Below are 21443 nucleotides of genomic sequence, written 5' to 3' on the forward strand. Positions count from 1 at the left end.
GGCAGTCATTAAAGACGGAGGAGGAGAGTTCTGAGGTGTTGGAATCAGAGAGCAACTTCCCCCAGCAGATCTTGTTCCGTCCAGCAAGGGGGACTCGGAGACTGGGAAGTTTCTCTTTAGCTCACCCATCAAAGGTCGTTCCATTCACTCTTTCCACCATTTTCCCCTGAGGAATTTATAAGCAACTCCTGATTTTCTCTCTAGACTCACAACAGATCAATTCCTACTCTAACTCGTCTTCAACCAAGGCAGCACCACGGCATTGGATTTTATTCTTGAAACCTGCACAGGAGGTACACATGTGTAGTTTCATGACCTGGCAGATTGCTTGAAAATATCTCTCACCATAAACTCTCTCCACCAAAGACACAGGACAGTCATGACAGAACCTAAGAATAATTCTAATCATGATTAGAAAAATAAAAACACTACAGGAAACAGGAACTTTTTCAAGACTGCAATAATTCAAACTAAAGCATGTATCTGAAATGGCCTCTGTCAACATACGATTTCTGACTTGGAGACAAGCCCTGCTGGAAGGGGAACCACATGTTTCTGAACTAGGGCTCCAGATTTAAGACCCTTGAGATCAGAAATGTTCTCTAGACTTGGCAGGTTTTTTTTCACCATCAAGCAGCTCCCGAGTGTCCCCCGTGTAACTCAGCAGCCCATACAATAGCTGCTCCAGGCAAAGATGGGTTTCTGCTTTGAAGTCTCATTTAGAACAGAGGGGCAGGATAAGGGAAATAATGGCTTTTCAACTCAGAGTGAGCAAACTCGAAGGGGGTCTTATCCTCTTGGTGTTTATTTCTTGGACCAAATTACTAACCCTTCTCTGAAGCCCCCTGTTGAGATCAGGGACAAACAAGATGAAAGGGAGAAAGCAGACGGAAGGGAACAAAAGAACTTCAACCTCAGAATTCTTAGCCCTCAGGGAAAACACAAACAGGATGAGTCTGCATGTTTGATTTTGCATCCCCGGGATGTCGGGAGTCGTGTCCAGGAGGATAAGCTGAATCAAGTCTATCAAAGTCTGACATCTGAAAGACCCTGGCTCTCATCACTGCCTGAACACCATAATGGCATTACCTGTGGGGGCCCACACCTCAGCTTGGAAAGCAGAGCTTGTCTGTCTCACACCTTGGCTCTGGCTTGACCCACCTGCTACATCGTTGTGATGGGGAGGGGGCACAAGGGACCGGGTTATACAGCTGGTATAACCCACTCCACCTAGAGCTCTGACAATATATGCAGGGCTTGCTTCAAGTGCTGCTACATTCCTTATCAAGTCTGTCTGAGCTTACAAGCAAATCTGACAATTCTTTTTTTTTTTTTTTTTTTTTGAGAGAGAGAGAAAAAAAGGAAAAGTACGTGTTCAGGTAACAGCTGCCTTACTCATTTTTATTCAGAGGACAAGAAAAGTCACTTTGAGCAGTGACAAATGCCTGGGATTGACATGGAAGGCATATGTACTTGTAAAGGGCAAGAAGACATCTGAGGGGCCTCCGTTGGCTGGACCAAAAGATGTTCCTTGACATCTCTTGTCTTGGTTCAGGCATCTTAACAACTTTTGTGCAAATGTCTCAGCCTCCTTTTAGAGCTCTTTTGCCAAGGGGAAGGCACATTTGAGAATCTACTGAAAGCTGTGGACCTTGTCCTGGAAAACTCTCTCTCTCTCTTACACACACACACATACTTTTACATATAACATCAGGGAATTCCTAGATCTACTAGAATCCATACACAGAACCCCCTCAGGGGTCAATGGACCTAAAGCTAAAGAACCTCTGGTCTAGAAAAAAAAGTTAACATTTACTGAGTACTGACTATATGTCAGGCACTCTTCTAAGTGTCTCAAATAGATTTTTGCAATTAATCATAACAACACCATAGAACAGGTACCACTGTTCTCTGTTTTACTGATGAGAAAACAGTGGTGGAGAAAGTCACTTGCTCCAGGTCAAACAGCCAATAAGTGGCACAGCCTGGGTGGAAACCCAGGCCATCTGTTTTTGGAGACCTCCTCTTAGCCACAAAGCCAGGGTTGTGAAATGAAACAAGTGAAAGTCATTTGTTTTTGCAGACCATGACTGCAGCAGTTTCCTATTTGTATATGTTTCGGGGTGGGGGTGGGGGGAGGCATGTATCTCTAGAGATCTGAGAAAGTTGAGACAATGTGGCAGTAGGTGGAGGAGAGACTCTTAGCCAAGTCCTACATGCCCACTACTGACCACTGCGCAGGCAGGTATAGACCAAAAATGAGTCCAGCCCTCTCCTTGGCTTCCAGAGAATAGGCCTGTGAGGCTGACACTGGCACTCATGCTTTGAGATCTTGATCTAGTAGCCAGTAGAAATTAGTTCCAGGGTCCCAAACTTAAATAGAGGCCAGGAAAGTGATGCAAATGTGTGAGGAAGGCAGTGGCCAAGGGAGGGGGGCCATGACCAACTGGAGTGAGTGTCCTGTCTCTAAACATTCACCTTAACAACAACCTCCCAAATCCCATGAGGCCTGAACAAAAGACATCCAGCCTGTGGACTGTCCGTTTGACCTCTGAGTAGACAGTTTCCTTCGTGCTCTCTAGGTATTTCCAAGGCAGGAGTGCGGGGCATGTGATCCGTAAACAAGGGACACAAGCTCACCCGTGTGACAGTCAACGTGACTTCCATTTTGTTAGAAGCATGCTTTTCTGTGCTAACCAACCAAGCCATAGGTCACTAGCAGAGAGGTGCAGACACCAGAGGGGAAGACCTCTCGGGCAGTAAGCGACAGGGCACCTCACATACCTCATACAGAGGGAGCATTCAAGGTCAGAGGCGTCAAAAGATGCCAGCGGGACACTGAGCGCAGGCCTGGCCCTGGGGTCAGTGGAAGGATCTGTGATGTAGAGAGCAGAAGTCAGAGGGGAACCAACCTTGGTGTCACAAGACAGCACTTCTAAGGCCAAAGAACCCAAATATTTTTTTTCAGTCAGCCACTCTCATCACCTCCCCGAGAATTGATTTAGTGGCCAAGTGAGCCACTGAGAATGGGGTACCCTGATACAGGCATGTGGAGGCTTCCAGCAGCCCCAAAGAAAGAAATGTGTAGGTCAGGGATTGTCTGGGAGCCCTGGGGGGGGCTTCATTTAAATGGAACAGGCACCTCACTCTTGACAAACAGCTGCAACGACTCCACGGACTGAGCCAGGCCTTCATAGCTGACACTGAATCTTGGCACTGGCAGCCACTCTTGGAAAGATACCAAGCTGCAGCTGCTGCTTCTCAGATGCCTACCTACGGGGACACGACTGGGAACGAGCAGGATGAGGCGTGATGGAACTGCCCGGGTCTGACTTCCCCAGAATGGGGAAGGGGGTGCAGAGAGGCTGGCCTGGAAGGAAGTGACACCATCAAGGGCGTGAGATGTCATTACTTGACACTATGCTTGCCCATAAGCCGTGGCTTTCCCTTATAATTCATATGGGGCACTGGCAGGATGCTAGGAACTGCTTGCTCTCACAGAAACCCCACAGCCACCCTAGAAGTGGCAGAGCAGAGGAGCCATCGTGTGGAGGGTAGAAGCCTCCACACACTGCTGAGCCCGGGCTCCCTTCCAAGCCCCCAACTCCCTGGGTAGAGTCTGCACCTGGCTTAGACGCTTTATTAGGCCTCTCTGGGTCTTGGGGTTCAATTTGGCAGTGCTTCCTTTTCTTCTCCTGGCATTTGCCAGTCTTAATGGAGGCAGCTTGGGAAGAGGCAGCGACCCCCTTCTCCTCCTCTGCTCCAACCGAGTCTTCCGTGTGGTCCTGCGGCCCATCCCCTGTCACTGTGACTGGGTTCATCAGGCTGCCCCCCTGGCCCCTGGCTGCTGCCCCCTCCTGACTGGAACAATGTGGGCGCTCGGGCGTTTCCTGGAGGAAGAAAGAGCCAAACATCAGAATCTACTGGGGCCCAACATTGTCCTCTGATAATTGTCTCCAGAAGGGACGAGGAGAAAACACTGCCCAGTCCTGACCATGTAGAGGACAGGTAGCTTAACTGGGCGGCAGTCATAGGGCACAGAAGGCCCAGATGGGGCAGAGTAAGGCATGCAGGGAGACAGTCCTTGGGCAGCAGTGAAGGCAAGATGCCAAGTGCAGTGCCGGTCTCCACTCCTCTCCAGTCAGTCCCCAGTCACCACCTGAGGGACACCAAGGCATGCAGTGCAGTGAGGGTAGATCCTGCCACTCGGCCCTTCCTCTCACCCTCACTGCCATTCCCAGCCATCCTCCAGTCCCACATCCAGCTTCCAAAGAACTTTCGGGAAGGTTCTGGTGCAGGTGTGTTCACAGGCCTACCAAATGCCCTCACACTCCAGAGCTATGTTATACTGGTCAAAGGAACTAGGAACAAATGAATCCTTTCACTAGATTTTGGGCAAAAAGTCTGAAAAAGAGACAAGATCATCTGGCAAAATGATCAATAACATCTCTAGCCTTTTCAAGAATTTTTGTCCAGGAGAAAAAAAAAATCCAATGACAAAGTGTTTATGCAGTTTTACGTGGAGAACCCCTCTCTCTACATTCAAAGTGTATGGGTCAAAATGTTCAGATTGTTGTGTTCCCTCCAACTCCAATAAAAAAAAAAAAAACAAAAACAAAAAAAACCCTGGTAGATAGATGAAAAATGGGGAGTGCACAGCTGGGAGAAAATGATGAGGTGAGGAGGAAAAGACTTTTCTGAGTCTCTAACCTGGGGAGTTCAGGGTTTTATCAGCACTATGGCACTGCCGCATCCTCAGCTTTCCATGAGCCCTTGTCAGAGTCTACACAGAACAGTGCTTTGCAAGGCAAAGTTTGGGTAGAAACCCAGTCCCTACTCCTCAGCTTCGTCATACAAGAAAGCCAGGGGTGCTTTTTTTCTTCATTTCTAATTGGGCTGCAATTAGAAGTCACTCCAGGCACTTGGGTTCAGTATTATGGTTCTCAATTCGGTAATAATGATCTCAAAGAAGTATTGAAATGTAGGTGGTGCTAGTGGTAAAGAACCCGCCTGCCAACGCAGGAGACATAAGAGATGCAGCTTTGATCCCTGGGTGGGGAAGATCCCCAGGAGGGATCCCATGGACAGAGGAGACTGGCTGGCTACAGTCCATGGGGTCGCAAAGAGTTGGACACGACTGAGTGACTTAGCATGTAGCACTGCTTTGATTTCAGGATATACTCTAAGTTCTGCCCATCACCCCCCCCGCCCCCACCACCCAGCCTTTTTGAGTCAGGCACTGCATTTTGTTCATTCTCCAGAGCAGGGAAAGAGGTCAGGGAAATATAAGATTTTCACCTGTCAGAGAACCAAGAAGCCATGGAGAGCCTAGGGCTCACACACAGGGGAGGAACACAGGGCATGGATAGCACGCAGGCAGGTGCTTCGAGCTGCCTAGATCTTCAGAGCCCGCCTCTGTCTACGTATCTGTGCTTCTGAGCCCCAGCTTCTGCCCGCTTGCCCTCTGCTTGGAAAGTTGGGGCCTGGAGACCATGGTTTTCAAAGACTCAAATCCCAGAAAGTTAACACTTTCTAAGTTGCTTCCCTCTCCCCGGCTCCACATATGTGCTGGAAGTCTACTTACGTGTAAGACACAGTGCAGGAATATGAAATGACCTCCACTTGGGGATCAAATGGAGATGTCTTTGCACAAGGAACTCAGCTGGTACTCAAAGACCAGCAGCTTGAACAAACAAAAAGTAGGACAGGAGGGGCTGTCAGGCCCTCTTCCCAGGCTCTGCCCCTAAGCTCACCCCAACCGAATGGCTCCTGGGGAAGTGGGCCTTCCTAGTTCTGTCACCTCTCTCAACTGGACCTGATAAAGAATTGAAAATTGAACATAATAAATCATCAACCTGGGCCCCTGCCTGAAATCCAGTTTTATCTTTAAATAGCCTTTCAGCAAAGAAGACAGCCACTAGCAACTCTATTTCTTCTTTCTCGGGAACCAAACAAAGTAGGAGGGTGAGGGCTTACTCTCCATGTTTGCCCACAAAACAGCCAAATGAAGCATCAGGAGCGAGCTGGGTGAGTGGAGTTTTACCTGTGACAACTTTGGTAGATTATGGATGGTGCCTTCAGTAGCCAATGACTCTACGTGTTCCTTTAATCTAAGGTGAGGTGCCAACAGCTTCAGTATATCGGGAGAATGTTCCTGAGAGGCCCCCGGGAATGATGGTGTAAAGAAACTAAGGAGAAGCTGGGACATAAAACAGAAGACTTCACTACTTAAGTTTCTACAGGTGCTTGGGTGAAGGGCAGGGGTGGGAGGGCAGGAAGGGACAAAGGGTACAGCTTGTGGGGCAAAACCCCAGGGAGGAAGCCTTGGACCAAAGACCCCAACACAGTGGGGCAGGGATCCTCCTTCGGCTCATCAGAATCACCTGGGAAGTTTATGAGACTTCCAGGTTCCAAGTTCCCATGCCTGGCTCCCCTGGGTCTGAAGTGTGGCCAGGAATCTGAATTTTGAAAAGGCACTACAGATCTGCCTTTGTCTCCCTAGCCAGTTACACCACTCTGCTGCTACCCTTCCACAGAAAGATCTGCAGGGGGATTTCAAAACCTGTCTAGGAGGAAAGAGGCCGAGGAGAAGGCAGGAGCCCAACATCAGCTGGGGGACCTGGAGTCGTGTCCGAGATGCCCCCCTGGGTAGAAGGCAACAAATGTCACCAAGGTTCCTCTGTATTTCTTCCCTCCCTGTCTGCCTGTCCTGCCTCTCCTCCCCGACCATCAGCCCTGGATCTTGAATCCCTTCAGCAGTGATGTGTTTGTAAAAGCAGAGCCAAGTCTTCTTCCCTCTTCTCCCAGCCTCTCTTCCTACTTTCTAGCCTTCACTTTCCAGAGAATGTCAAGTCACTTCATGATTGGGGTGGAGGTGGGGGGCGGCAGGCTGGTCTAGTCTATGGTTGGCTTCCTTTGCAACTGGATAAGCTGGGAATGGGGGTGGGGCAGATAAAAGATCCAGAAGGGACTGGGAGTCAAAGATGCATGATCTAGTGGAGGCTGCCCCATCAACCGCCCGCATCCTTGCTTCAGTTCTCTCCTGTGATAAAGTGCCAATTATCTGTATACATAGGTATTTTTGTATGTAACACATAACCCAGGAAGGCAGGTCACTTGCTTCTAAAATATATTCACATGTTTTCTGCTGAGACCAACTAAAGGGTGCCCTACCCCTTCCTCTAGGGAACAGGGTATTAACTGATCAGGGGAATCTGACCGAAACTGGGATCAAACTCTCTCCAGTTTGATTTCCTTCCTTACTGGGCCCCAGCAGTTCCTCATGATGTTTCTTCTGATGCCAGCACTTTCCATGTGGCTAAGCCTTGCTCATCCTTCAAGGCTCAGCTCCAGGTCTCCCATCTTCTCTTCCTCCAGTCTCTCTGATCTCTCCCATCATTCCGTGTTCTCAACTGCACCAGAAGATAGTGCCTCACCCTCCCCAGTCTGGTGTTAGCCTCAAATTGCATTGCAAATGTAAGTCTTGCTCTCTACAGATGCTCTGTTTCTGGAGGGCACACGACTAATGTCCAGTAAATACTCATCACACTGGACGGAACTGAGTTAAGACACTAGCCATCCTAGGGCCCAGAGAGATGCCTAGGGTTCAGGCCCAAAGTCCCCAGATGACAGATGTCTCTGTTTCCTTCCAATTCTAAGTTGGTGTAGGAATGAGATGGGAGGTTCTCACACTGACCAGGGCTGTAAATGCCAGCTTTCAGAGACTCCTCCTTTACTGGAGCCAAACTGGGCTCTCAGGGGGCTCTGAGTGACCCACCAGGAACCACCTCTGAAGCACTCCCCCCTGGAATTCTCCCCCAGAGAGAAGTAGCAAGCCATAGGGAAACCCCCAGGTACAAGGATACGAGGGCAGAGTGTGGTGGGAGGGGAAGCGAGGCAGAGAGGGAAGCTCGAAGGAAACTAGGCAAAGGAACAGCAGCACTGAGCTTCCTCTTCCGCTACCTAAGACCTCATTGAAGGCCTTCCCAGTGGCCTTGGAAAACAAAAGTTGGGGTCAACTCTCAGTGAAAATGAGCATTCCACATACTAATGGAAGTCAACTTCACTTCAGCGTCAGCCTTGAAAAGGCCCAAGTGGGCCAAGAAGTCCAAAAAGAATCTGAAGTAAAGACAAACATTAAAAAGAAACCCAGGCCTGTAAGTGACAAGGGCAGCTAATTCATGGCAAGTGAACCTGGACCATCTCTGTCACATCTTTATCCCTGGAGAGGGGAACAACCCAGCAAACAAGCACAGAGGGTCCTCAGCGTTCTTAACTAAGTGCCATGTCCTCAACTCCCGCCGTCGAAATTCGCCTCTAAATTCTCACCTTAGCTTCAGAACTCTGGAACACTCATCACAGGCAAATGTTCGATTGTATTATCTGGCATTTATATCACATTATAGAACCAGTGCAAGAGTGTAAGGTCCTGGAGGCCTGAGACTGTGGCTTATGCCTCTTTGGGTCTCCAGAGCTTAGCACAGTTCTTGCCCCATCCCATTAAGGCAGCTGTGGAAATGACACTGCATGCATGCTTACATGCTAAGTCGTTTCAGTCGTGTCCAACTCTTCTTGATCCCATGGGCTGTAGCCTGTTAGGCTCCTCTGTCCATAGGATTCCCCAGGCAAGAATACTGGGGTGGGTTGTCATTTCTCCTCCAGGGAATCTTCCCAACCCAGGGATCGAACCTGCATCTCCTGCATTGGCAGGCCGATTCTTTACCACTCAGCCACCTGGGAAATGATACTAGGTGGTCTATAAAGTGGGTGGGAAAGAGGATCAACCCAAATGATGACACCAAGAGCCTCTCAGGCCAACTGGGAAATGGACAAATGAGAGTAAAGAAATCACTGTCTCCCAGATCCACACCTGCCTCTGTTGGTCTTTGCATACTCTGTTCTTCTAACCACCTTTGTGCATACATCCCAGAGCTGGATAACCCCACTGCTCCTCTCCCCCAGTCTCAGCAGTGGGTGCTGAGACTCCTGACTCAGCCTCCCGGGCCAGTAGGATAGTGGAGCAGCTCACAAGGCAGACTCTGGAAGCAGGAGGAGTTGGGTTTGGTTGCTCTTCCACCGATCATTAGGTTCATGACCTCAGGAAAGGCACCAAGCCTCAGCTTCCTCATCTGTTTCATCTGTAACATAGGGATAAATGATAGTACCTACTCTCATAGGGACGTTGTGGGGATTTAATTATAGCTTCCCCATAAAGTCCACAGAACAGTGCCCAGTGCACAAGAAACGCTCAATAAATGCTAGTCATTATTACTATTACTCACACTGTGGACTACAGTTAAGATTTGGGGAAGGGTCCACAGCTTGGAGCAATTCCCTGCCACCAGCCAACAGCTGGTTAGCTCCTACTAACCAGCCCAAAGTAACTTCCCAGAACCTCCGGTGCTCAGCTGCTCCTAGTTCAATGATTTTGCTGAAGATTCCTTTCTGGAGCCTTCAGAAACCAGTCCTGTCTCTTGCTCCCTTTCTTCATCCACTGCTCTGCCAAAGCACCCTGGGACAGAGGCACCTAGGGCGCGGTGGTGAACAGGGGGTGGGGCACAAGCATAGCAGAAGTCCCCACTGACTGTCAACATCCCATTGCCAGGCCAACGAGCCAGACACTGAGAGAGCACACTGCAGAACAATAAGAAACAAAGTCTACGAATTGAGGTTGCTTGAGCATTCACTAATGTGCCTAGTATCTCATGCAGTTAAAAAAAAAAAAATAACAACCACATCCTCCAGCGACTCAAGAGTTGGGATGATTGGATTATAGTGTAATGGTCCCCAACTTATATCACATATGTGTTTCATTTCTAGCAAAGAAGCTGAAGGTTGCAGTTCTGCATATGGCAAGGCAGATGGGACCCAACACCCCTTGTGAGGAGCTGGCCACCCTGTGTGGCTGGTGAAGCTGTGACTCAGCCCAAGGAAAGTTCTAAAACTGCCTCACACCCGGGATCTCTGGCCAACAGCTGGAGTCTCCTCCGTGGGCCTCCATCTCCACGTTAACTTATTTGGTTTTATTTTTTTTGTTTGTATTCTTACTGACCACCCAGACCCTGAGTCAAAGAATCAAGCACATTCCTCACAGGCTCCTACAGAAATGTAAGAACTGCTCAATCTGATTGTATGTGCCAAAAGGATGGTGTTTCTGGGTCATCAACTGGCACCTGTGTCTTGCTCCTGTCCCCTTAACCCAGGAAACCATCCACTCTGGACCCCCAACCCTAGGGAGCACAGTTCCCTCACTCCCTGCCCTGGAGAGGACAGAGGGCTGGAAGCCCATTGGGCAGCTGGACCTGACGTCATCTCAACTCACCCTTTGGGCTTCAGCTCTTGCTCTTTTGTTCCTTCCATCGAGGGATACACAATATAGAAACTCTCTTAGCGCTTCCTCCACCTTGCCAAGGGTGGCTAAGGCTTGCGCTTTTCTGAAGTGTGCCTGGAAGAAAACATGAACATTCAGTCCCATTCTTCTCCACCTCTTGACATTGCTATCATTCATAACATCAGCTAAATTACTTCCTGGGTGTTCACTGTCATGTGAGGGCTTTAAAAGGACTATGTTATCCACAGCCTTATTGTGTAAGCCAGGGCTCTCCAACCCCTAGGCCACTGTACCGGTACCAGTCTGTGGCCTGTTAGGAACTGGGCCACACATTAGGAGGTGAGCGGCAGGCGAGCAAGCAAAGCTTCATCCATATTTACAGATGCTCCCCATCACTCGCATTTCTGCCTGAGCTCCTTCTCCTGTCAGATCAGTGGCAGCATAATAAATGTAGTGCACTTGAACCATTCCCAAACCATCTCCCCCCACACCCCCCAACATCTGTGGAAAATTTGTCTTCCATGAAACCAGTCCCTGGTGCCAAATAGGTTGGGGACTGCTGGTGTAGGCAATTGTTCTGAAGCCCATTTTCAAGAAAATAAAACTGAGACCCAGAGAAGTGACTTGCCTGAAGTAACCTGGCTGGAAAATTGTGGAATCAGATTGACAGCCTGGGAATGACTGATATAGAAGACCAGATTCACAACCACTGTGCCATACTACCACCACCCCCCACCCCCTGCCCCACGATTGTATTGGAGGAGGCATCAGATGTAGCAAGAACTCCCATCTGAGGTCACACTAACCAGCTTTCAGGACCTGCCTGGATGGGCCTTCCTGTTAACCAGTCTGTCAAGCAGAGACCTAGTCCATGTTACTGGCTGAGTGACCACCCACACTCAGTGATCACTTATTAGAGGAGGCCCAAGTGAGCCAAGCCATGTGACCTCTCTAAGACCTTGAAGGCAGCTAGTGGCAAAGCTGGAACTAGCACTGGGAGCTTCCCCACCAAGCCCTTCTGAACGCTAACCAGGGGCTGCACAAATGCTTTGGCTCCAGTGAACTCAGCTCATGTCTGCTCCCTCACCACATCTTGAAATCGTATAAGAAATTTTAGTGTTTCTCAGGGTCCAAGTCAAACTGCCCTGGGGGAGAACCCTTAAAGGGTAGGAGAGGAGCATCCTGGGGAAGATGGGGGAGAAAGAAGAGAAGTGAGAAGAGGGTTGTCTTCTCTCCATGCCTGGCAGCTTGGCTTAGAGGCTGCCCCTCAGTGGCCTGCTCCCCAGGCCTTTGCCTACATGCTGACCCCGAGTCTAACTTAGGGAAGGCAACAATCCGGGTTGTGGCTGCTGGGCACTCTAATACATGGACCTCCCCTTCAGACATGCCTCTGTGGGCCCTGGTGCCTCCTGGCTTGGGCCTGGCTTACAGGAGCCAGCCAGAATCTGCCTTCTTGAGCAGTGGCCCCTGCTCCAAGCCTCTTGGGGGCCTCTCCTCGAATTGTGCCCTCCCCCTCCTTCTGGAGCTGGATGCTCCCAGCAGTGCTTGCCAGAGCCCTCTGGAGAAAGGCCTGCCTGACATTTCAAGGTGGCTAGAGGGTGTTAAGTGCTGGGAGACTGGCAGTTTTGGGGATCTGACCAATCACACCAAGTAGCAACCCATATACTCCACCTGCTCAGGGCAGCCAGCTCAGTTGTCACGCTTGCAGGAGAGTTCCAGCCCTGGCTGGGTGGCTGGAATAGGGATGAATGAAGTGAACACCTCTCATAGGAGCGTTGCATAAAGAAATGGTGGGAAATCCATAAACTGGGGTGTGAGGTGGCTTTGAATCAGAAGCATCAGTTCCAGTCTTCCTTCAATTCCCAAGTCCATAAAGTTCTATCATCACTGCCTCTCTGCTTAACCCAGCACTTAGGGAAAATGAACTTCTGTTTAATATTTTCACCAACTCTTCCTTCACTGGGTAAGTCACTTTTCCCATTTCATCCAAAATGGTCCACTGCTTACTTAGCCCTGTTTCCCACTGCACTATCGAGGTCCCTGCCCCGATATGGTTTAGAATGGGAGCAAAAACAGTTACAAGAGACGTCCTCTTAACCCCAGGTAGCTCACTGGCCTGCACTGCTACAAGGCCTGAAATACTCCCAGTGAAGTTCCTTTTGGTTAAGACATTGATGAGTTTGAATAAACCGTAAACGTGTTCCTTGGGAAAGAGGATATACTAATCTATCATCACGCATGAAAACTTTCTTATGAAAGAGTATGAGATTCACTCTGACATTAATGACCCCAGTATGCAGCTCCCCAGTGTTTTATCTGAAGTTCCCCAAATCCAAAAAAAAGGCTGATAATCCAACATTTTCATAGGCTTGACATCAAAAGTCATTAGGTGGCAAATCTTGATCTAAAACGATATGTGTTACAGTCTTCTTCCCATTTAGTGTGAATTTTCATGTAATATGCTGCAGAAATATTATTGTGTTTGACTATGGGGCACTGTCCGGAGCTGATACCTGGTCTTAGTGAAATTGGAAACATTCTGGATTCTGAACATATCCAGCCCTATGGGATTCAGATAAGGGATTATGGACTTGGCCTTGGATGAAGTGGGTTTCAGAGGACATCATCCTGGGACATCATCCTGGGGCTGCGTAGAGAGAGCACTACACCAAAACCCAATGTTATGGTTCACAGAACAGACTCTTGGTCAAGCTGACCTGGAACCAGCACTGCCCCCCTGCAAGGTGATTACGGCAGAGAGCAAGATCTATGTTTTGCAAACAAGGACGCCTAGGGTTCTGAGAGTGAAGTGACTTCCCCATGGTCACTCAGCTTGCAGGTATAGAGTCCAGGCTCAAATCTAATCTTCTAAACCAACTATAGACATGTGGCTGAAGGCTAGTCCTGAAGGAGGCCGGACACAGATGCAGGAAGTGACATTGTGCATCCTGGCATCTTGAGAGAGGCTGAACCTGTCTTTCTCCCCTCCCCACTCCCACCCCACACCCTCATGTGACCTACATGTTTAGGGAAAGCAGCAGGCTGACTGACTACATTAAGGACTTAAGATGGCAGAACCAAACTGCAATGTTTCTCTTCCCCTCCTCTCTCTAGTGTCATGGGAAAATAATGGTGATGATGCTGATGTTGGCAAATACATACAATGCTATATGCCGGGCATTGTTCTAAGTATCTGCCTGCATTAGCTCATGTAGTCCTCACAACAGGTAGTCTCCCCCTGTTAAGTAGATGCTTTGAATATCTTCATTTTATAGGTGAGGAGATGAAGCACAAGGAGGTTAAGTAATTTGGCCAAGGCCACACAGCTAGTAAAAGTAGCAGGGCTAGGACAGAAACTCGGGCAGTCTGGCTCCCAAGTTCAAGTTCTAAAGAATCACAAATTCCAGGCTGCTTTGCAAGTCATCAGTCTAAGATAAAATTGGGACAGAACTCATCTCTCTCGCAGACCCCTAAGTCACCCTTTGTCAAGGGACTGCCCCACCAGCTCCTGTGAAGAGCCTTTCCCCTGCTCTGAGTGCGCTCTAGTGCCCCTACCCACCGCTTCCCCCCACCCCCAGTGGCAGTCCTCCCTGCCACTTCCTGTCCTCACTACAATTCCTTCCCATCCTTCTCATCCCACACTCACCTTAAACCCCATGGGGCGGAGCTTACATGCTATTTCGGCATCATGCAATGCGTCCTCATGAGACTCCAAGGTGAAATAAATTTGAGACCGGTTGCTGTAAAGCAAATGGTCATTTGGAGCTGCCAAAATGAGAGGAAAAAAAACCTTGAGCAAAATGGCAAGTTATCTAGGACTTCTCTAGTAAGGACCCAAAAGAGTAAACTTAATCTCCAGCCCTAGTATTGCCCTGCCTACCACACCCCCAGCCACTCTGGGTCTGAGCTTTCCCAACTGTAAAGAAGTCATTATCCCCCCTCTCTCAAGCAGTTCCTTAGAGGGCCTGTGGGGTCAGTAGTGATTAGCAGTTCTGACACAGAGCAAATTCTGGCGCCCTGCTTCATGGCTGTGGCTAGGAACTGGCAGCCTAGCTTCTGAGTGAGGTATTGCCCACAAGGAAACAGGCCAGGGGAGAGGGAGAAGGTGGTGGCTGGATGTGATCCCCATTCTTGCCACCAGGAAGACAAGTCCAAGTTAGTCTTATCAGCAACATCTTTGTCTACAAACCCCAACACATATGAAGTTTCTCTTAAGAAAACAGAAATGCATTTGCAAGGCTCCATCATCTCATTATAGATGGGCAGATATGAATGGGCTGGAACAAGGCTTCTGGGAATAAAGTGAGGTTGGCTCTCATCAATACTCTAAATCGGTAGACCCAGGGCTGGAAAGGCCTTTAGAGATCATCTGGTTCAAGCAACCCAATCTTCAAGGAAAATCAAGTTTGAGAGCTGAAGGCATCTGCTCAAAGCCTAGCTAGCTGGTAGAGTCATTGCTACCTTGACAGACTTTGAATCTGGGGTAAGAGACAGGTTCCTTTTTTTCTGAAGTACAGTATAGCACTTAAAATAATAGAAAGAGAGACTGGCCACTTTCTAGCACAACGATACTCTTTGTTGGGGAGGCCCCTGGATTCTCTGGTGGTCCAAGGATGAACCCCCAGGGAAAAGTGGTGACAGTAACCAAGACAGAGGAGGAAGAGGGAAGGAAAGGGCTTTCCTGGCTCTTAAGGGGCAGCTGGGGCTTTCCTTGTGGCTCAGCTGGTAAAGAATCCGCCGGCAATGCCGGAGACCTGGATTCGATCAGGAATGGAACCTTCCTTTGAGATCTGGGCTTCAGCAGGCTCTACCTGTCTCCTTCATACTGCCCTGCTCTTCCCTACAGACATCAGTTAAGAGTTTACAGCCTCCTCTGTTCATTTCCTGCAGCAGAAGCCAGCCTGGTGGCAGCTGACAAGGTGCTCTGTTTGGGCACATGCGTCGGGGGTTGGGGGGTGCCAGTGTTCCCCAGTCCACCTTCATTCTTCCCCCTCCCCCATTACCTGTTGCAAGGTCGGGTGAAGATTCAACACGTGGAGACTGCAGCCCATCCCCTCCTTCACCGTCCAAGCAGGGCTCAGGGCACCCTCGGATCCCAGAACCCTGTCTGCCCAACCCTGTCGCCTTCTCCCTGGCACGCCTCGCCAGACACCGCGCCCCACCGCTGAGCTCCTGGCAGCCGGCCCGAGCTGGGCAATACCCGTCGCTCGTCGCTGGGCGGCCACTTCCTGGGTCCAGACGTGGGGGGTTGGGGTAGTCGTTGCCTAAGGGAACTCAGGCGCCCTAGTGCGGCCAGCGGCGTGGGGCTGCCCACTTTGCCCTTGAGGCCGCAGAGCCCACCCACCCATCCTCAGGCGGCACGGAAAAGCTGGGCAGAGGCGGTCCCCTTGGCAGTCAGTCCAGTGTCCTCAGGGATCCCTGAGCCGTCGCCTGGCCCGTCGCCCTCTGGGCTGGAGGGCTAGGGTTCGAAGCGAGGGCGCAGGCTGCGGGCAGGCGGCGCGGGAGGGGGGACGGGGAGGGCATCTATTTCAGCCGAGGACCGTGTGATAGGAAGCGGTGACAATGAGTCACAGGGCAGCGGGGCGCGAGAGCTCCTGCCCGCCGCCTCCCCCCCCGCCCGCACACGCTCCCGGGATGGTTTCCGAGGCGAGCGTGGCCCACTTCGGTTACCTCAGCCGTTACACAATCCCGCCCGCCCGCGCGGAGGAGGGGCCGCCCGGCCCGGGCCGCTCGCGGCCCTTATGCAACCAGTGCTCTCCTGACCTAATTCCATGCCGGACCCACCCCACCGCGGCCCCGGAAGGGACAACTCCCGGCCGGCAGGGCGGCCCCGGACCGGGAGGGAGCGGCAGACACAGGCGCCGACAGAACATCCCCGGCAGTCTGGAGCGCAGGGGCCCCGGCGCGCCAGTGGGAAGGGTGCGAAGTTCACCTCCCGATTTGCAAGGTGCGGGCAGGTGTAAGAGGGGCTGCGGCACGCAGAGGGAGAAGGAGAAGGCGAGCCCGAGAAACAGAGACGGTGACACCAACCAAGAGCCAGAGTGACAAAGATGCGGAGAGAAAGGAAAAGACAGAGGAAACAGAGTGACACAAAGAGAAGCAGGGACTGAGACACGCAGGAACACACGAGCTCACAGGAGACATAAGACGAAGAGCAGGGAGACACACAGAGACCCAGAAAAGGGGCAGACACAGAGAAAAAGTCGGAGAGGGAACTCCAGAGTTCCCCGCCCCCACTCCAGTCGCGGTCCATCCCACGGTCTGCGCGCCCTCCTCCGCCGGAGTCACCCTCAGCTCCCCTCCCGGATCCAGCCCCGGCCCGCCCCGGCCCCGGCGGTACGGTGGGCTCACCCAGCCTAACTGCCTCGTTGTACTTCAGCAGGGCCGCCTCCACCTGGCGCTCGCGGTACAGCCGGTTGCCCTCGTGCCGGAGTTGCGACGCCCGAGCTGGGCCCGGGAACAACTTGCCAAGGAGGCCACTGAGCACCACGTTGACCCGCAGCGGCGGCGGCGCCTGCTGCCCAGCCCGCCGGGTCCCGCGCGCCCGCCCGGTGGTCACCATCAACGCGGAGAGTTTGACGCCGCAGAGCGCACAGCGCCGATCGGCTGCCCGCCCGCGTTCCAGGCACAGTTTACAAAAGGTGTGGCCGCAGGACAAGGACACGGGGTCTGAGAGAAATCCATGGCACTTCCGGCACTTGAAGCCATCCCACACCTCGGTGGCCTCGGCGGCTGTCACCGCCCCTGCTTCTTCCGCCGCCAGCGCACAGCTCCCAGCGCGGCTCCCGTCTGGGGGCTCCGGCGCCGGCTCCTCGGCTTGCGGGACGTTCTCGGCCAGGCAGCGCACCAGCTGCTCCAGCTGCTCGGCCACCAACTGCTGCCGCTCGGAGAGCTGTCGGTACACCTCGAGGGCTTCTCGGAGGCGCCCCCCAGACGCCAGGGCGTCGGCCTGCGTGAGCAGGACTTTGCACTCCGGCGTCGAGGCCCTCGGAGGCTGCTCCTGCTCTGGCGGCCGAGTCGGTAGAGGTGCGGGGCCTTCTGCAGCCGCCTCCGGGTGGGGGCCCGTGTCTCCGCGGGCCGCTGATGCTGCCGGTTCCTCCAGCTCTAAGTTGTTGCTGCCGAGCTCGGCGGGCAAGCTCAGCATCTGTCCAGCCTGAAATGAATCCATAGGGAGAGGGACACGCGTGGAGAAGAGGCGTCTAGGGGCCGGGAACGCGGAGCTGGGAGCGGCGGCTGGAGGGAATCGGGGCTGCCACCGCCGCCGCTCTGCCGCGCGCCGGTCCCTGCCGCGCCTCCGCGAGCTCCATGCCGGCCGCCCCGCGCCGCCTAATAACTGTCTTGTCTCAGCAAAGTGTTATATAAAACGGCACCACGTGATGCGCCGCCTCGCCGCTCATTGGCCGGCGGCGGGGCGATTGTTACAAAACCAGACAGTTTTGTAACAGTGTTGCGCTTGCTTCTTTTGGCTTCGCTTTTCTTGGCTTCTTTTTGCGGTTGTTTGTGTTTACACTCTGTCTTATTTCTCCCCTCGCGATGTGGTTCCTTTTTGGAAAAGTGAAGAAGAAGAAGAAACAACAACAACAAAAAGCACCAGTGTCTACTCTTGGGCTTCTCCGTCTCCAAACCCTACTCCATCCCACCTCCAAAGCCGTCAGCAAACAGGTCTCCGCCAGCCGCTCACTAACTGCCCCCTCCCCGCTCGAGAAGCACAGTCCTCCAGGTCTTTAGGTTCTTAGGAGGTTTGCGCTCCCAGGGGCGACAGCGGCTGTCTGCGAAGGGAAGCACCTTGGGAGTGTTCGGGGCAGCCCTTCACCTGGGTCCCTGCCCCAGCTCCTCTCATGCGGGGTCCCCGGCCACCTTCCCCAGGGAATCCCCCAAAGGTAGTAAGTGTGGTTATCCGAGGGCGCTTGGTCTCCTGTGCTGCGAGTGACTCCGAGCAGCGGGCCCGGCGGGCTCAGCACTTTGGCTGCGCTCGCAGAGCGGAAAGAACAAGCGGAGAAGATGCGCTAGCCGGCCCGGACCGGGAGGAGGCCCCCCGCGCGCCCTGCTTCTTCACCTCTCTCCCCTCCAGCGATGGAACCTGCGCCTGGGCGGGCGGCCGGCGCCCAGGCCCTGGGGGCCACTGGCTGGATGGGCGCGGCCGCGAGCACAAGGCCTGCTGGGTCAGTGGGTATTCTGGGGGCGTGGGAGAACCGCGAGGGGAAGACAGGAACCCAGAGCGCGGCTCAGGAGAAAGTCTGCGAGTCCCGGCGCGCTCCAGCGGCCGGCTCAGCTGCCTCCAGGTCCGCTGCTCCAGAACGGAGAGTTCTGACACTGGCACGTCACAGTGGGGTGGGGGGGGGGGGGGGACAGGGGGCTGCGCACAGCCTAAGTGCTTGGCTTACTGTGTCGAGGGTGCCCCGCTTACTTGCAGAAGGCCAGAGTGAACCGCCCACACTGTGTCTCCCTCCCGCCCCCACACTTCGGAAGGGAGCCAAAAGCACAAATAAGCAGACAGGCTCAGAGACTTAAAGGAATAACGCACTTCCCCTGGGGTCCCGCTACACCGAGCAGGGAGGTGGGGGTCTGGGCTCGCTTCTGGCTCAGTGCGCCTCGGGAGTCATCGTGCCCTGGATATTGCCTGGAGCGGTGTCTGGGGAAGAGTGCTGTCCCATAGGCCTGAGGACATACAATGGGCTTCTGCTATGGCCGTTTCTGAGCTGAATGACCTTGGGTAAGTGATCTAAGACTCTGAGAGGCAACGTTTTGGCTTCTGAACCAATGTCAAGAACGACAGGTGATGTTGCGGAGCTAAGAACCACAGGATCCATCCAGGCTATGTCTGTTTCCACTCTTTAATCCCCCTTGAGTCAACCCCAAGGTCCCAGAGAACAGGTACTGTGCAGCAATCCTTAGAGTCTCCCTCTGAGACAGTTCAGGGGGAGAGGGTCAAACGGGAGAAGAGACACGGGCACATAGCAGGAGGGGACCAAGAAAAGAAACCGAGGAACTCAGGATATAGCCAAGAAGGCACACATAGGAAAACTTGGCTAGCAGCCCTGGCTTTGTCATAACTTGATGTGAGACTTTGGGCCAGTCCTCCCACAAGGTCTTACCTTGACAAGCTCTTGGTCCTAATGACCAAGTTCCCCTTGAACCTTGAGTGCCTTCTATCCTAAGACTAGATGTCATGATACCCGACTCAACTAATTAAGTACAAAAGACTAGTCCAGATGCTACAGGAGGTGGTGGCTTGGACAAGGGGGTGAAGTCAGCAGTACTTGTGGAAGGGCAGGTGATTAGATGGCTGTCCTCTTTTTCAAGGTCAGGCTTGAGCCAGATTTTGAAGCTAGGGAAGTCAGGGGACTGGCCAGGAGGCAGAGGAGAGGTCTGTGCCAGGCAATTGTGGAGAATCTGGGGCTCCTCTTGACTTGCTGTCTAAGGGGAGCTCCTTTTATCTTTCAGTTTCCCCTGCTATTCAATGGGGTCCATCTTAGTCTGTTCAGGCTGCTATTACACAATGTCATAGACTGGGTGGTTTACAAATAAAAGAAGTATTTCTTATAGAGAAATTCATTTATGGAGGCTGGGAAGTCCAAGATCAAAGTGCTGGCAGATCCACCGTCTGGTAAGAATCATTGTCCTGACTCAAGCCAGTTGTCTTTGTGCTAACTTCACATGGTGGAAAGGGCAAGGATCTCTGTGAGGTCTTTTCTAAGTGCACGAATCACATTCATGAGGGCTCCAGCCTCATGACCTAATCACCTCTCAAAGGCTGCATCTCTAAATACCATCACATGGGGGATTATGTTTCAACATATGAATTCAGGTGGAGGACACAGTCTGTAGCAGGATTCCCAGTATTAATTATCTGCTTGCCTCTTCTGGCACCTGTGAGGTGGGATAGTCTGTGGGGCAGGTAAAGAGATTCATATGAAAGGGCCATGAGATGGATAATAATGAAAACCTCTTAATTCAAGAATTATATCTCTTTGACAAGTTTTAAAACTAGATATTGGTTATCCAAAATTGTCTTCCGGATGCAGATTTGGGGTGTGCTTTGTTCCCTGGACCACCTTGACAAGTCAGCATCCCCTGAGTTGGCTTCCCTCCCTTACCTGTCATGGGTGGAGAGACAAGGAGAAGGCCAAGTCAGGCAGGCCTGCAGACTTGGAATAGAGATGCTCTCATTAGGTAGCCCCTCTGGGCAGCTGTGGGTGCCCATGGCTAACCATGAAGTTAGGATTGTTCAAACTACAGGGAGCAATGGTGCAAAAGGCAGAACCATCCACTCACCAGACTCCATGAGAGTTTTACATTGTATTTTCAAATCAAGACTGCCTGCAGGATGACACCAAATGGGTTTCTATTAAACACTGGAAAACATTACCACAATGCTTCTCTTTCCTTCTTTGTTTAAACAATTCCATTGATATTCATTGGTGAACCAACTTAAACAAATCTACTCAAAACTTCTTCTCCTCTGCCCTTAATAACTGAAGTTCCTAGAACTTGATGACGCTAAGGAGAGAGGAGAAATGGATGACTCTTTTTCAGATGCGAATATTCTCTTTAGAGGGCTGGATCCTTCAAACTTCCAATTTTATTTTATTTTTTTTGGCCAGGATCCCCTCCTAGCTAAGGTTAACCAGGAAAAAGCCCACGAATTGATCTGTCCCTTCTTTTCAGCTTACTCACAGCAAGTTTCCCACCTGAGCTCTGAGGATCCTCTCTGGGGCCCAGAGGAGAGAGCAGGCAGGGCTTGACTCCAGCTCCCCTCAACTGGGGCAACTGGGCATTCACCAGTTTCACCTAGTGAGCTTCGGGGATGATTTCATTGAAGAAAGGCTTTCCCTTCCTTAAAATTAAAAAGTTAAAACGTTGACAGTTTTCACCTCTTTTAACAAATTTGTTGAGCATCTTCTCTGAACCAGGCACTTGGCTCCCAGGGCTTCCCTTACATATGGTAGCACAGCTTTCCCCATGCTGGCTAGGGGGCAAGGACTGGCCTCATGTCCTTCATCTCCTCCTCAGGGAACAACATGGAAACAGATCGTACTGAACATTGCAGTGGACATTCTGGCCCTAGATAGCAGTGAGCAGAGGGACAAGAGGAAACCCAGCTGGTCTATGT

At 51.8% G+C, this 21443-nt stretch overlaps 1 protein-coding gene across 2 annotated transcripts in view; it reads right to left on the reverse strand.

Moving 5' to 3' along the window:
• LONRF3 (LON peptidase N-terminal domain and ring finger 3) overlaps positions 1-17617 on the reverse strand; it is a 39249-nt gene extending 21632 nt beyond the window's left edge. The window contains exons 1-6 of one of the 2 annotated variants that reach the window (XM_027533205.1): positions 16682-17617; positions 13977-14095; positions 10322-10444; positions 6044-6199; positions 3626-3890; positions 2785-2875 (exon numbers count right to left, since the gene is read on the reverse strand). In XM_027533205.1, coding sequence (XP_027389006.1) covers positions 2785-2875; positions 3626-3890; positions 6044-6199; positions 10322-10444; positions 13977-14095; positions 16682-17498 — 1571 coding nt within the window. In that variant the 5' untranslated portion in view covers positions 17499-17617. The remainder of the gene's footprint in view (positions 1-2784; positions 2876-3625; positions 3891-6043; positions 6200-10321; positions 10445-13976; positions 14096-16681) is intronic. The other variant, XM_027533204.1, reaches the window with a different exon arrangement.
• Between the last annotated feature and the right edge of the window lie 3826 nt (positions 17618-21443).

This window comes from Bos indicus x Bos taurus, chromosome X (assembly GCF_003369695.1).
Source record: "Bos indicus x Bos taurus breed Angus x Brahman F1 hybrid chromosome X, Bos_hybrid_MaternalHap_v2.0, whole genome shotgun sequence".
NCBI lineage: Eukaryota > Metazoa > Chordata > Mammalia > Artiodactyla > Bovidae > Bos > Bos indicus x Bos taurus.